The sequence below is a fragment of the Nelumbo nucifera genome, chromosome 4, assembly GCF_055504915.1.
Source record: "Nelumbo nucifera cultivar China Antique chromosome 4, China Antique-T2T, whole genome shotgun sequence".
Classification (NCBI taxonomy): Eukaryota; Viridiplantae; Streptophyta; class Magnoliopsida; order Proteales; family Nelumbonaceae; genus Nelumbo; species Nelumbo nucifera.
In genome coordinates this window covers 55,400,166-55,414,447 of record NC_142652.1, presented here as the reverse complement: position 1 = coordinate 55,414,447, position 14,282 = coordinate 55,400,166, and the positions used below count along the sequence as shown (strand labels likewise).

Below are 14,282 nucleotides of genomic sequence, written 5' to 3'. Positions count from 1 at the left end.
TCTTCCCTCTAAGTGGGGGGTAAGCAATTCAACCATTTGGGGTCAAATCCATTAATAAATAATGTCATAATTAAATAATAAAAAATTAAAATAATATATATAATACAAAAATAAAAAGAACTGGACACGTCACTAATATTGTATATTCATCATACTGAACAAAAATAAGTATGAAATGTAAAAAAGTTTTTGCAAATGATGGCAATTCTCGAAAATGAGCTCGCATCTGCATCATACTGCGATGGTGTCTGCTCGTTTTCTGGTGACGGGATCTGGTAACATCAGCGACTGGTTTTATTGAGGGTTTGTAGTTTTCATTTTTTATTAGTCCATATGGCTTGCTACTTTCCTCCTAGCAAATCTGTTGGAGGGAAGAGAAGATGGGATGCTAACAACTGGTATCGAAGAGTGGAGAAAAAGCGAGGACAAGGGCCAACTTTTTCTACAGTAAAGCGGCGGCGGCAGGAGCCTGGCCTGGTTTCAGGTCGACGGAGGTGAAGAAGTTTGGCAACAAATGGGTTGTAGTTACTGATTCTCAGGAGGTGGAAGCAAGAAGAGAGTTTTTGTGGAACTGTTTGGTGGGGGAGGGGATTAGGGAAGTGGAGACTTGGGTAAACAGGTAATGCCGAAAGGAGGGGGGAGTAAAAGTGAAGAAACTGGCAGATGGTTTCTTCCTATTCATTTGCCCTTCGAGAGCTGATGCAGAATGGGTCTTACGAAATGGGCCTTGGCATCTGGGGAGAAATCCGCTCCTGTTGGATTGGTGGGGTGCGAGTGCGGAATGCTCTTACCCAGATCCTTTTTCTATGGGGGAGGACTTGGAGTTGGTTTGGATCAGGGCGTTCGGTCTCCCTCTTCTTCTCCGGTGTCCAAGTGTAATAAAAGCTATCGGTGATGCTTGTGGGGGCTTCATTGAAACAGATGATTTGCCAACAAAGATTGCTACTTGTGAGTGGGTTAGAATTAAGGTTCGCAGGGCGGATTCCATTCCAAACAAGGTTGAAGGGGTGTTTGGGAGTATTCAGAGAGAGGGGGGAGTGGTTTCAGACTATACCAAGACGTTGGTCTTGGAAGAATCTAGTGAAAGTTTCCAATCCTGAATGTCTGCAGATGAGTTGCATCAGAATCTTCGTGCTCGGTCAAGATCCCCAACAGCTGTTGGTAGAGAAGGTGACAGGCTCAGCTTTTTCCCGAGCCGTCTAATCTCAAAGGGAGTGAAGGGCTCAGATGTGCTCATGGAGGAGTCTAGTGGGGATGGGTTTCGAATTTCAAATTTTGGGGCTAGAGGGCAGACTTTGGGAGTAGAGAACATTAAATGTTTGATTAAAGAGTGTCTTGTTGAGATGTACATGGCACTTTGGGAGGTTTGCTCACCAAGAAACCAAGGTATTGACCGCTAGCTTCCTGGTCCTGAGAATCACCTGGCCCAAGAAAATTTAGAAGGTAATGGACCTGCCTTGCCCCCTCCAGCCCAGTCGAAGTCCCCCCTCTTTATTTCGGGTGTTGGGCCTGGGCCCAAAGCAATTAGTGAGCCCAGGCTTACTCTTGGTCATAGGACGCCCAATAGTCTGACTTTCAGGAATCCTGGATGGTCCAGCCAGCCTCTAAAGGGTTCAGGGGTCAACCGGGGTTCTCAATACCAGCGGTTGAGTTCTCTGCTGGTGGAGTCGAAGGATGATGGGGGAGTCTTGGATCTTCACTCTCTTTCTTCGAATCCTCTGCCTCCATCGACTACTTCACTTGGGGCTGAGACCCATCTGGATGCTCAACAATTTTCCTTGTCAAGAGTGGAAGACGCCCTGATTGAGGTGGATCCGATTGCGATGGTGGTTTCAAATTCACAGTTTGAAGACAGGGGAGATGATCAAGACCTTGTTAGTTCCCAAGCGGAAGCAAGAAGGAGTAGTGCAACCACGGAGGGTTCTGGAATAGTAGAACAGACGTAGGAGAATGGTAGAATGATGTTGATTCAATCGATTCAGTGAGGTAAACAACCAGTGACCTCTAGTGCTTCCTCTGGGGTTTCATCAAAACTATTGGAATTGGGTAATTATCTAGGGATTTCGTTAGGAGGGTTGGAGGAGGAGACAATCAAATACTTAGAGGGATTTGAACAAAGAGTTCTTATGGAAAGGGGGAAAATTGAAGCAAAGAAGGAGAGAAATAAATCCAAGAGAAGCAAAGAAGTGATGCGGCTGACGTGGGGTTTAAACGACAAGGCTGGCAGTAGTGAGGGGAGTGCGAGGGGGGAGGAGAAAGTCTTAAGGATTAAGCTTGCTTTTGCTTTAGGTTTTTGTAATGGAGATAAAGTTGTTATCTTGGAATGTAAGGGGTTTCAAGTCGGGTAGAAGAAGGCTTGTAGTGTGTGAGCCTCTGAAGAAGTTGGGGTCAAAAATTATTTTGCTGCAAGAAACCAAGCAGGATAGTGTAGAGGTTGCAGTAGCTAGAAGCATCTGGGGGGAGGGAGAAGTTAGATGGAGAGCAAAGTTAGCAATTGGGAGTGCAGGGGGCTGCTGAGTATGTGGGATCCGTCAGTTTGTAGTCTGATTTCCTCTCATATTGGAAATTTTTTGATTTCCCTAGTTTTGAAATTTGCAGATGGGAATGTTTGTCAAGTCACAAATGTGTATGGTCCTAATGATCGAAGTCTGCGGGAGGAGTTCTGAGAGGAGCTAGTTGTGGTGAGGGGAAGTATGTCTTACCCTTGGGTTATTGGTGGTGATTTTAATGTTACTTTGTCTACTGAAGAGAGAAATTCTAGAGGGAGAAAATCCAGGGATATGGTTCAGTTTGCTGAATTCATCAACATATTTGAATTAATAAACTTACCCCTTCATGGTAGTCAGTTTACTTGGACCAACAATCAAGATATCCCTACTCTTGTGAGACTAGATAGGTTTTTGGTTACTTCTAATTGGGATGAGCTCTTTCCATATTTTAAGTAGATTGCTCTTCCTAGGCCAGTTTCATATCACATTCCAATTCAGATAGTCTGTGGTGCCAGAAGTAGAGTAAAAGCCCCTTTCAAAATGGAGAATGCTTGGTTTGAAGATGTTACTCTTGTTCCTTTGTTGAAGTCTGTGTGGGATGATATGCATGTAGTGGGAACCAGCTCTTACATTCTGGCAAAAAATTGGGTGCCATCAAAGCAAGATTAAAGATTTGGAAATTGGAGAAAAGCATGAGTTTAGATACTAAAAAGAAAGCTCTTTTGAGTACCATAAAGGAAATTGATTCAGCAGAAGAGTTGGGTCCTATATCAGAGGAGCATAGATTAAAAAGATCTTAGGCGAAGTTGAAGTATGATAAATTGGCAGTGACAGATGAAATTAAATGGAGACAAAGAGCTAAAGTGGTTTGGCTAAAAAAGGGGGACTTATCTTGGTTTGGTTTGAGGTGGTCTCTGGCCTTAAAGTCAATTAATTTCAGTGGGTCAGGTTTCCAATTTAGTAGATTGTGCAAAAAATTTGGCTTGTCAGATTGAGTCCCTCCCAGTCAAATATTTGGGTCTTCCTCTAGGGGCAAGTTGTGGATTATCTTCAATTTGGGACCCAGTAATTGAGAGAACTGAGAGAAATTTGGCTTCTTGGAAGGCAAAATACCTTTCTTTCAGGGGTAAGGTGACTTTGATTTAAGAGCACACTTTCCGATTTGCCCACCTATTCCCTATCCCTTTTCCCTATTTTGAACAAAGTTGCAAGTAAGCTTCAAAAATTTCAAAGGAATTTTCTTTGGAGGGGTTGGGAAGGAGAAAAAAGTTCATTTGGTAAGTTGGGATCAAGTATGCCTCCCCAAGGATGAAGGGGGGTTAGGCATAAGGAAGTTGAAATCCTTTAACTCTGCCCTTCTCTGCAAGTGGATTTGGAGATTTGCAGCTAAAAATGATGCTTGGTGGAGATCTCTCGTTGCTGGTAAATATGGTGTGGAATGGGGAAATTGGAGAACTAGGGACCCTCCTCCCAGTTGGGGAAACTCTTTGTGGAAAGGGATAATGAAGAAATTCTCAGCTCTTGTTGATGGGATCTCAATTAAAGTTGGCAATGCTAATAGGACCAAGTTTTGGAAGGATTCTTGGTGCTCAGATGGCCCCCTTGCTAATTCCTTTCCTCTCCTTTTCTAGTGTGCTTCTAACCAAGAGGCTTCTGTTGCCGAGTGCTGCAGTGCATCTGGTGATTCAGTTCTTTGGTCTCCTTCCTTTAGAATGAACCTTTTGGACTGGGAGGTGGAAGAGATATTGAACCTATTGACTCTTCTTCAAATCAAGAGATAGATGTCAGCTCAGAAGATAAGTGGCAATGGAAGTGGAATTCAGATGGTGTTTTCTTTGTCAAGTCTCTAGCTTCTAATCTCTGTAGAAGGAGTGTTACTGATTTCCCTTGCCATCAAATGTGGAACTCCATTAGCCCAACTAAATATAACTTTCTAGTTTGGACTATGGCTCTAAATAAATGTTTGGCTAGAGCTAACCTTGTGAGAAGGAGCATTCAACTTTTGGACCTTTCATGTAGCTTGTGTGGGAGCATTGCTGAAACTACTGATCATGTGTGCATTCACTGCCCGTATTCTTCTCAGTTGTGGAATCATTTCTTCAGCTCTATGAACTTAAGTTTGGTTATGCCAAGTTCGGTTAAGAAGTTGTTGTGTTGCTGGAAGCTTAAGGGGTTGAACAAGAAAAAAAAGAGTGTATGGAAGACTATTCCTAATGCGGTTTTATGGTCCATCTAGTATGAGAGGAATAGAAGGATTTTCTGTAACAAGGCTTTAAGTCCGGAAGAGCTAATCCAGAAAGCAGTGGGCAAATTAATATCTTGGGTGTCAGTTTCTGAGGAATTCAAAAATTGTAATGTGTCTGTTGTTTTTCTTTCTTGTTCTTGGTGGAATTTGTAACTACTGATTTGGTCAATCGGCCTTTCTGGGACTGATCTCAACTTTCCTTGTGTATCTCTTGTTTCAATAAATATTACTTTACCTTTTCCAAAAAAAAATTAAAATCAACCTAGAAGTGAAATGATGTCAAAGTCAAATAATAAATTTTTTAAAAAGAAAATACAAAGAATCACAAAAATAAATATTATACATAAGATATAATGTTATATATTTATAAAAAATAAAATATTGGGTATATATATATATAATATTATATATTCATTATGTTGAACAAAAATAAATATTATGCATAAGATATAATTTTATCAATTATGGAAATGTAATACAAAATTGAATGTCAACCTAGAAATCACACTATTTGTCTTTTTGGGTTGTGGGTTAATGGTTTGGGCCAAATGGATTAAGTGATGATATGATAGTTAAATAATAGATATTTAAAAAATAATAAAAAAGTACAAACGTGTGATAAGTAAAAATTATGTATATAATCTAGATGAAATATATGATTTAAAACTGATCCAAAAGCAAAGGTATTTTCGTATCCAAATAGTGGGTCAATAATCCAAATTTTCAAAGAAATTCATGATGTCATAATTGAATAATAAATATTTAAAAAAGATATAACAAAAAAATAAAAAAGTATAGAATCTTGTCAAAGACATTTCGAAACATTTCTAATGTTATATAATCATAATATTAAATAAAACTAATTGTTAAAATAAAAGTTATTTTTATTTAAGACAAAAATAGAATACAAAATTTAATAATAATAATAATAATTGTTATTGTAATTTAAAATTTCTGCAACTACACATTTAGTACAAGTATTTAAGTTTATTTTTATTAATTTTCAATTTCTACCCTAACTATGATATATCTAAAATTCAAGTAATTAATATGAAAAAATTCATACCTGCAACACACGTGCTTAATTACTAGTATATATATATATATGGTGGAAAAATAAAATATATATGCGTTATTTTAATTTATATTTTTTTATTGTCTCTTATTTTTTTATTTGTAGAAAAATATTAAAAATTGTGATTTGATGCCCCAAAAAGGGTTTTTTTTTTTGCAAAAATGGTGGGGCAAGGCACCATATGCATAAATCTCAAAAATTGAAGCACAAAGTCATCCTCCGAAAGTTTGCATACATATTTAATGTGCTGCAACCTGTGGCCCAGTCACCAAGTCAAATGGGTCAATAGTTTGGTCATCTGGGTCAAATAGTTTTTGACCTAGTCAATGGTTTCTGAACAAATTCCAAGTTTTACTAGAACTGGACCCAAAATCATGACCAGGTGACAATTCGAACGGTTCAACCGGCCAGGTCAATGGCAGGTTGAAAACACTGCTTGTAACAATCACTTTTTCTTACAGGTGTTGTGGATGATCTTCTCTGTTTGTGACCCAACCATCTCAGTCTACTATTTCTTACAGGTGTTGGAGCTGTTCTTAGGTTCCTTAAATGATTCATTTGAGACAGTCTTCTAGTTTTTCTATTTATCCATCTCAACATTGACATTTCCACCTATCTTTTTTTTTGGGACATGTTTCTTGACTGCCCAACACTCTACTCCGATATGGATATAAACATTATGTACTTTGCATGATTTGGCCCCAGCTTTTTGTATAACCCAAACCCAGTTTGCTTGTAATTCCAATAGAAATCTAGACCTAGGCCCAGTTTGACAGGTCCCAGGATCGACTTGGGCCAGCCATACTCATTAGTCTAGGCTAGCCTGAATTATCATGCGTACATCTTCAAAATCCACTCAATGGGTCCTTTGCTCTGGAGTCTTAATTCTAGAATGATTATTAGTACAGATTTCAGTTACCATCTATGTCAATCAAATTTATCCAGTACCATCCAATGCACCCTCAGTCCAACCTACTGCTTATTTATGTGTTTCAGTTTGCATATTCTCTACAATAAAATGAAGATGGAAGATCATTACCACTGAATATGGTTGTCAAAATTATCTCTCATTCATTTGCAGATAAAAATAAAATCAAAACTTTAAAAATGTTACATACTGATGTTTTGACTATTAAACAACACCACCTAATAATATGTGGTAAAATAGTAAAGACAAACTGGAGACCTGTCATGGTGTGCAGTTGAAGAGTGACTGCTTGCCTCGAGACATAATTACAAGTCTCAGATTGATAAGAGAATCATAAGTGGGTTCCAAATCATCTGCTTACCAAAATATAGATAAATTTCCGGTGGTAACTGATTTCAACAATCAATAGAAATGCAGCTCTGGGCAACACTGGAACTATTTGAATTGCTCAAGAATGGATCCACCTTCACCCAAAGAAGTGAAAAAACAGAGGCCAACAACACCGACCAGAGGACCACAATGGTAGGGGTCCTGTTTTGCCGACCCATAAGACCCTTGAGGAATGGGTAAAGATGAAGAATAACCCAGAAAGCAAAGAAGACCTTGCCAAACAGAGGGCCCCATGCTTCATATCCATTGTTCAGTGCATCAGAAAATCCAGCAACAACACCTACCATGTTGACCACAAGAAGAGTAGTTGGAGGAATCAACAATGTCGTCCACTTGAAAATATAGAGTTCACCAAACTGTGTGTCATCGGCAGCTTTTGCTGTCACAGTAAAGTTTGTGTCAAGGCCAGCCAGCATCTTTAGGAATCCTTGGAAGACAGCAAAGAGATGAGCTGAAACGCCTCCAATCACCCAGAACTGTTCATTTCGCCACCAGTCCTCAATGCCAACACCACTCCAACGCAGCTCAAGCACACTAGTCACAATGATGGAGATGAAGAGGCCAAGAAACCAGATGCTTGCAAGGTTCGAAAGCTGAAACAAATTGAATAAGTACACTTAGAAGGAAGTTTATCATGTCTAACCTGTCCTTAAATAGTCTTTAGCTAAAGAACCTCGAACAGTCAATATAGAAGCAAAACCAATCATTCAAATATGAGAAATTTGTCATTAGCCAATTGGCTAAACTGACATAGAAAGACTTCAAACAGAATGTAGACAAACAAATATAAGTCTTCAAGGTACTTGAATTAGCATCAACTTAAAAAAGGGTTGTGTAACATCTGGATGGAGGACAAGGAAATTACCGTTGGTATTATAAATTTTCCAGTCAGAAGGCATATGGCAGGTAGAGAGCAATATGCTATGAGAGGGAGAGAGGTGAAAGGGTAGACAATGGTGTTTATGTATGCCAATCTTTGCAGCCATTTGAGGCGACCTCCAGCAAATCCATACCAGAGGGGACAGTGTCTACTGAGGAATATTTCCACAGATCCAAGGGCCCACCGGAGTACTTGGTGCAGCCGATCAGATAAGTTGATAGGTGCAGAACCTTTGAATGCTGGCCTCAAGGGCATGCAGTAAATTGATCTCCATCCTCGGCAGTGCATCTTGAACCCCGTTAAAATATCCTCCGTCACAGAACCATATATCCAACCAATCTGAGAAAACATAAAATAAAATGCATTCAACTATCAATAAAATAAAACATTATACATTTCAATCTTCCAAGGATATTAGTTGTTAACTTTAATTGTTTGGAAGCATTTCAGGTTGGGAAAGTGAAATAAGGTAAATATAACTGAACAAAGGACAGTAGAATTGTATCAAAATGATTACACAAGGACATGAAATACAAAAGTCATGAAGAAATTAAAAAAAAAAATCCTATTTCTGTTTTCTAGGATTAATAGATCCAAATTCCATTGTTACCATCCACCAGTATAAGACAGTCTTCTACAGTTATATTCTTTTCTTTGTTTTCCTTCCGTTCTTTAAGGAGCCTTCTGGAAATGAGCTCATACTATTCTTGTATTTCTGAAGAGAGGAATACGAACCTTAAATATAATCCTTGATATTTTAAAATCCACTCATCAAAAATTATACTGCTTGGTGTGAATTCCTTAATCAAACTTTAAAGAAGAAAGAAAGAAAACACAAAGTGAATAAAATGGACATAAAAAATATGGAATCAAACAGCAAACCTCTTTTCCCCATTCAGTTTTTTCTTCATATCCACAACTAATGACATGAATTGCTTCCTTTATCAACGTCGATGGGTTTGCAGACTCTGCCACTCCTCCATTTTCCATCAGTGTAGATTCAATGAATACAGAAGACAAGCCAAAGGTCTTTTCAAAGCTCATCTGGGAAATTAGCATTGACCTGTCATACTCATCATAATCTGCATGAAAATAACTGTATATGTTAGTATTATCACTAGTCAAACTGCTAAAATACTCAGATCTGATTGCACAAGGAACACTCACTGTCAATCTCTCTAAGGTTAAAAATAGCAGCATTAAGATCATCCTGTTTTGAATCTCGGTACACCTCTGAGATATCTTTAGAAGGCTTTTTTGAACGGCAGCAGCAACAGCAGCAGCCCCATGAGCAAGATGAAGAAGCCTTTGGTAGGCTAGGCAAGGATGGAGGTCCATAGCCATAGAGCGCTTGCCTATAGAAAACACAACCTGTCCCCACATAAACTGGTCCTTGAATGCCATCCAATCCTTTCATGTTAACCTGGAAATGTCAGTTATGAAATTCTCAATAAGATGAAAATATTGTCTCTTCTAACAATGCTGGATAATATATTCATAGCTTACATCAAAGAAGACTATGTTCCGGTTGGCATATCTGTCACTTCTATCAATACCATCAAATCTCTGAGGAAACTGGATATAGCAGACATCTCTACCAACTTGTGGATCCATCATGAAACACATTGCTTCACGAACAGCCTTGCTATTGTTAACATAGTGATCACAATCAAGATTGAGAATATAGGGAGCATTGGTAAGAACCGCAGACACTCTGACCTGTAAGGAAGCAATATTGAAGTGTTAACTAGAAAAAAAAATGTTCAACAGATCACATTTTGCTTAGATAATGCAGTTAGACATACCAAAGCATTCATTGCACCAGCCTTCTTGTGATGTTGGTAACCAGGTCTCTTCTCTCTTGATACATAAACCAGTCGGGGAAGCTCATTTCCCTCTATGTCATGGGCACCAGTATGTCCAAGAAAAACCTGAAATAAATAAATAAATAAATAGAGGACCTATGTCAAGCTCCAATTGCAAATTATATAGCTAACGTATATTAAAAAGAAATATCCATTAGAAAAAAAAAATCCTATTAAAAATGGCAATATCTCCCTACATTCTCATGAAAGACCTGGTACTTCACCTCAATATTCAAGGATGCCACTAAAATATATTAAAAATATTATTTGGTTACAAAATTTTTACAAGGTGTGCAGTAACCTGATAACTAATAGCATTCAAATTCCGCATACAGGCATCTCATTTAAGATGAAAGTAGTAGCAAACAAAAAATTGGACACTTCCTGAAATAATAAAAATTTGCACCTAGCTCTAAATTCATTTGAATGTACAGAACTTGTATTTTGATGTAAACTCTGCAAAAACATAGACAAATGTTGGCATGACTAGAGCAGGAGAATTTTAATAAGAGAATCACAAACGAACAAGAAAAACGTCTAAAAAGAAATGAAGTGTATTGAGTTGAAAAAATTAGGCTAAAATGGAACTGGAATTCTTAATACATTCAAAGCATAACACAACCAATTGCTTTTGTCACCTCTTATTGGACCGATAGATAAATAAAGATAATAGATGAACTGATTGAACCTGAATCATGCCAGGATGATCACGAGGGTTGTTTCCTGGCCAAGATGTCCCATCTTGCATTGTCCAGCCCTCATCTGGTGTTTTTTGAGCCTTTGCTACTAAAGCATTTATCCTCACTTTGTACTCTTCATAATCTCTCTGAAATCAAATGTAAAATCAATGAAAAAATTCTTGCTTTTGCATAATTTGATTAGTAAAATTGTAAATGTAGCTTCTTTTAATATATCAGCCTAATAATAGTAGATGCTGAATTTTACAGGCAATCCCATTGTTAAAAAGGATAAGTTCAAATTCTCACTTTCATTGCTCTTCGCTCCTTCACAAAGGAAGGTTGTACTTTATCCTTCAAGTAATCAATCTTCTGCGAGAAATAGAACTCAGGTGCACGTGGTTCAATTGAGAATTTTTTGCAGAAAGGGACCCATTTTCTTGCAAACTCAGCCGTTTCAGCAAGAGCCTCAAATGTAAGCATAGCAGACCCATCATCAGACACGTAGCAGGATACTTTATCAACAGGATAGTCCACAGCAAGAATTGAAAGCACAGTATTGGCTGTGATCAATGGTGGTTCTTTTAATGGATCCACTGTACTTACAAAGAAGTCCACAGCAGCAAGTTCGGAGGGCTCTCCCTCTCTTTCATACCTGCCATGACAGTTTGAAATAAACACTTCAGCATTATATTCAAGTATTAACCATTAACATTTTTAATAAAGTGTATTAAATTATTGATTGTCTTCAGAAGGCATGTTTTTCTGTAATTTTCATAACCCTTTTTATCAAGTATATTAAAATTTCTTACCATTTAACCATAATGTCAGGATGCACCAACTTTCAATGTCAAATGGCATGCAACTTAGTTACATCCAAAGGTTTTGCAGTTATAACTATACCTGGAGGATAGTTTGTCAAGGTATGTCACCCGATTAACAGGAGACCATTTAGGGAACTGATCCAAAACCCAGGAGACAGCAAACCAGATCTCACATATGACAGAGGTAAGCCATAGGCCATAAGCGCTATCAACAGGGTTTGTTACCCTGTAGTGGAAGAAAAGTCCCAGAATTATCAGTCTCATAATGATCACAATTCTGTATGGAGTGATTTTGTTGGGAGGAATTGGAATTGTTTTTGAAAAAGTTTGTATAGATTCTGGAGACCTGCATAAGCAAACTGCCCATATTAGGAAAATGTAAATATTACATAAAAGGTCTTGATATGGAACATAAACAATACATTTGCCAAGATATCATAGATCCATAAAACTAATGGAATATGGAATAGCTAATCCCTAAAAAAGGAATAAAATGCCTGCAGTTGATATAGGAATAATACATTCCTATATCCCATAATTAATATCATACTTTAACACCAGTAGTTGAAAATTTAAATGAGATCTCAACCATAAATGAACATACAACCGACTGATTGACACCATAAAATAATACTTTTGTTCCTTCTCTTAAGAAAGTAAAAAACAATTTCATAGATAGGAAGCAGTTTTTGAAATCCACGTAATGGTGTTATTCTTTCTTCTTGTTCTCTTTTTATTCTCAAGATATCCGTGGCCGCTTTTCCTATCTGGGGGCTTTAAAATGATATTCTACTTTCTTTACATTCAAACAACTTCTACTTACTGTTTCTCTTCCATCTGCTGTTCAGTTGGAATTTGAACTTCCTCAGTAGCCTTACTTGCAGCCTTTTTCTTTTTATTCTTTTTCTCCTTCCAACTTTCCACTCTGTTCTTCCATATAGGGTTCCCAGGTTCACCATTTGATTCTTCACAGGAAAACAAGATAATTAAGCTTAAGATATAATCAAGAAAAAGAACATAAGGACTAATTTGAAAGAAATGCAATAACACTCACCACTTTCCACTGCAGAGAGATTACTCACAGTTCTGGCATGGATTCCAGTATCCTGTACGATATTACATGATGATTAAAACAGCCAGGTCCCTAATATGCAGGGATTTAGTACAAGAATGCCATGTGAAGTGCTCAAGCAGCATCCCAGCAGGAATATTCTGGTGAAACGTCGGACTACAGAATGGTAAAGAATGCAATGAAAAGAACAAATAGGGTCACCTGATGATTATCGAGATGATCTGCCATAGTTGAACGACTGACTGGTAATTCCTTTCCAACATCATCCAGTGCCAAGTTCTCTGTAAATCCATGACCAAAAATTCAGCCAAGGATGTTAAATAACTGTAACCAGTAGTCATTAACAAAGAAAAAGATTCGCATCCTTGTAATGAAGATTCATATATTGATTATGAGATTTTAATAATTATCACCACCAAGCATTCATAGGATCATGGGTTCAGTTCTAGCACCACTTGAAAACAGAAAACTCGGATCCAAGAAAGTTAGCATAAATGCAGAGCATGATTCTATGACTAGCAGGTAAGTAGGCAGGCATCAGAACATTGTCATAATTTGCTTTGAAGAAACGGATGACAAAATGAAGAGTAGAAGCATTAATTTGCACGATCATTTCATAATCAATAAGAATCTCAAAGTGACAAAATCAGCAATCAACTGACAGGCAAGCAAAACAGTAAACCCCATTAAATCACAGAATAGCTAAAGATGTACCGTCGTATGGGTTTCCGCATCTCAAGCAAGCTTTCTTTCCCTCTCTGAGCTCATAATCAAAACAAGACCGGCAAATAGAGAAATTGCATTCCTGACAGGCGACAAAAACCTCTCCATTAGAAGCATGCCCAACAGATTCACCACAGGAGTTGCAGAGAGGGACCCCGGACTCCATCATCTTGGTTGAAATTTCCCTCAGAAACCCCAGCTAGGGTCTCCCTTCCCTTCTTCTGAATCTTGCTCTTGATCTCCTCAGAAACCCCAGCTAGGGTTTGTTGGTGGTGTCCAATGGAAGACATTGTCGGCATCTTTGTAATGGGGAGGGATGATGGAAGGGAGGTTGGTGAAGAGTGGAAGTTGGGAGGTTGGTGTCAATGGTTTCACAGAAAAGAGAAGCTAAGGAAAGATGAGAAGCAACGTCTATTTCCCATTTCTTTTCTGGGGGAAAAGAAGAAATAATTCGAAATGTTGAGAAGGCGGGCGTTTTAAGGAACCCTTCAGTTGGGCGGGAGACATCTTAACTAACCTACCGACCTTCTTTCCCCCGGGTTGTTTGTTTTTTACCTTTATCCTGTACCACCCCTCTGTTTTACCGTTAGGTTTCAGAAACATCCCCTATTTGGCCATTTGATTGTCCATAATTAATTGCATATATACGCCCCAGTTCTAATTTTTATTTTCTTACCAGGTCTTCTCTATGACTCTATCGACTATCGTCAGTGTGGATCACTTGCCAATAGAAGACGTTCCAAACACCCTACCAACATCATCTGACACCGCACATCTCGCAGGTCCACTCAATTTCATAGTGAGATATGTGGTGTCACATCAAGTTGCTAGGACATTGGAACGTGTTTTATTCGCAGGAGATCCCAATTCACAAGGTAATGGTGAGCAAGATTCGAAGTTTCATCAGGTAGGAAGGCATGTTACATTGGCCCCATTCAAATATGAGATCAAATCAGCCCTCACAAGATTGCCCCCACGGCGTCCCACAATATATTTCTGCTGTGTATTGGGAACATTTCCCAATGATGACATCATCATTTCTGATATTATCATCGGGAGATGTTTCCAATAGAGGCGGAGATGTGTTATGGGACGTTGTGGGGGGCTGATTTAA

At 38.4% G+C, this 14,282-nt stretch overlaps 1 protein-coding gene across 1 annotated transcript; it reads right to left on the bottom strand.

Moving 5' to 3' along the window:
- Positions 1-6,857: 6,857 nt before the first annotated feature.
- IRX1 (cellulose synthase family protein) lies at positions 6,858-13,476 on the bottom strand. Its single transcript, XM_010276619.3, has 13 exons — positions 13,160-13,476; positions 12,647-12,726; positions 12,428-12,479; positions 12,197-12,338; positions 11,453-11,719; positions 10,859-11,204; positions 10,561-10,698; positions 9,813-9,938; positions 9,514-9,726; positions 9,175-9,430; positions 8,890-9,089; positions 7,993-8,346; positions 6,858-7,720 (listed from the first exon to the last, which is right to left on the bottom strand). The coding sequence occupies exons 1-13, from the start codon at positions 13,335-13,337 to the stop codon at positions 7,133-7,135; spliced, it is 2,940 nt and encodes a 979-aa protein (XP_010274921.1). The 5' UTR covers positions 13,338-13,476; the 3' UTR covers positions 6,858-7,132.
- Positions 13,477-14,282: the final 806 nt, after the last annotated feature.

What these genes read in the sequence shown, in the direction of transcription:
- IRX1 (XM_010276619.3), bottom strand. Translation starts at nt 13,337, where the DNA reads ATGATGGAGTCCGGGGTCCCTCTCTGCAACTCCTGTGGTGAATCTGTT. An exon ending in AAACTGAATGGGGAAAAGAG is followed by an intron (nt 8,347 to 8,889) that starts GTTTGCTGTTTG and finishes ATGTTTTCTCAG; the next exon opens with ATTGGTTGGATATATGGTTC. An exon ending in GAAAATTTATAATACCAACG is followed by an intron (nt 7,721 to 7,992) that starts GTAATTTCCTTG and finishes AATTTGTTTCAG; the next exon opens with CTTTCGAACCTTGCAAGCAT.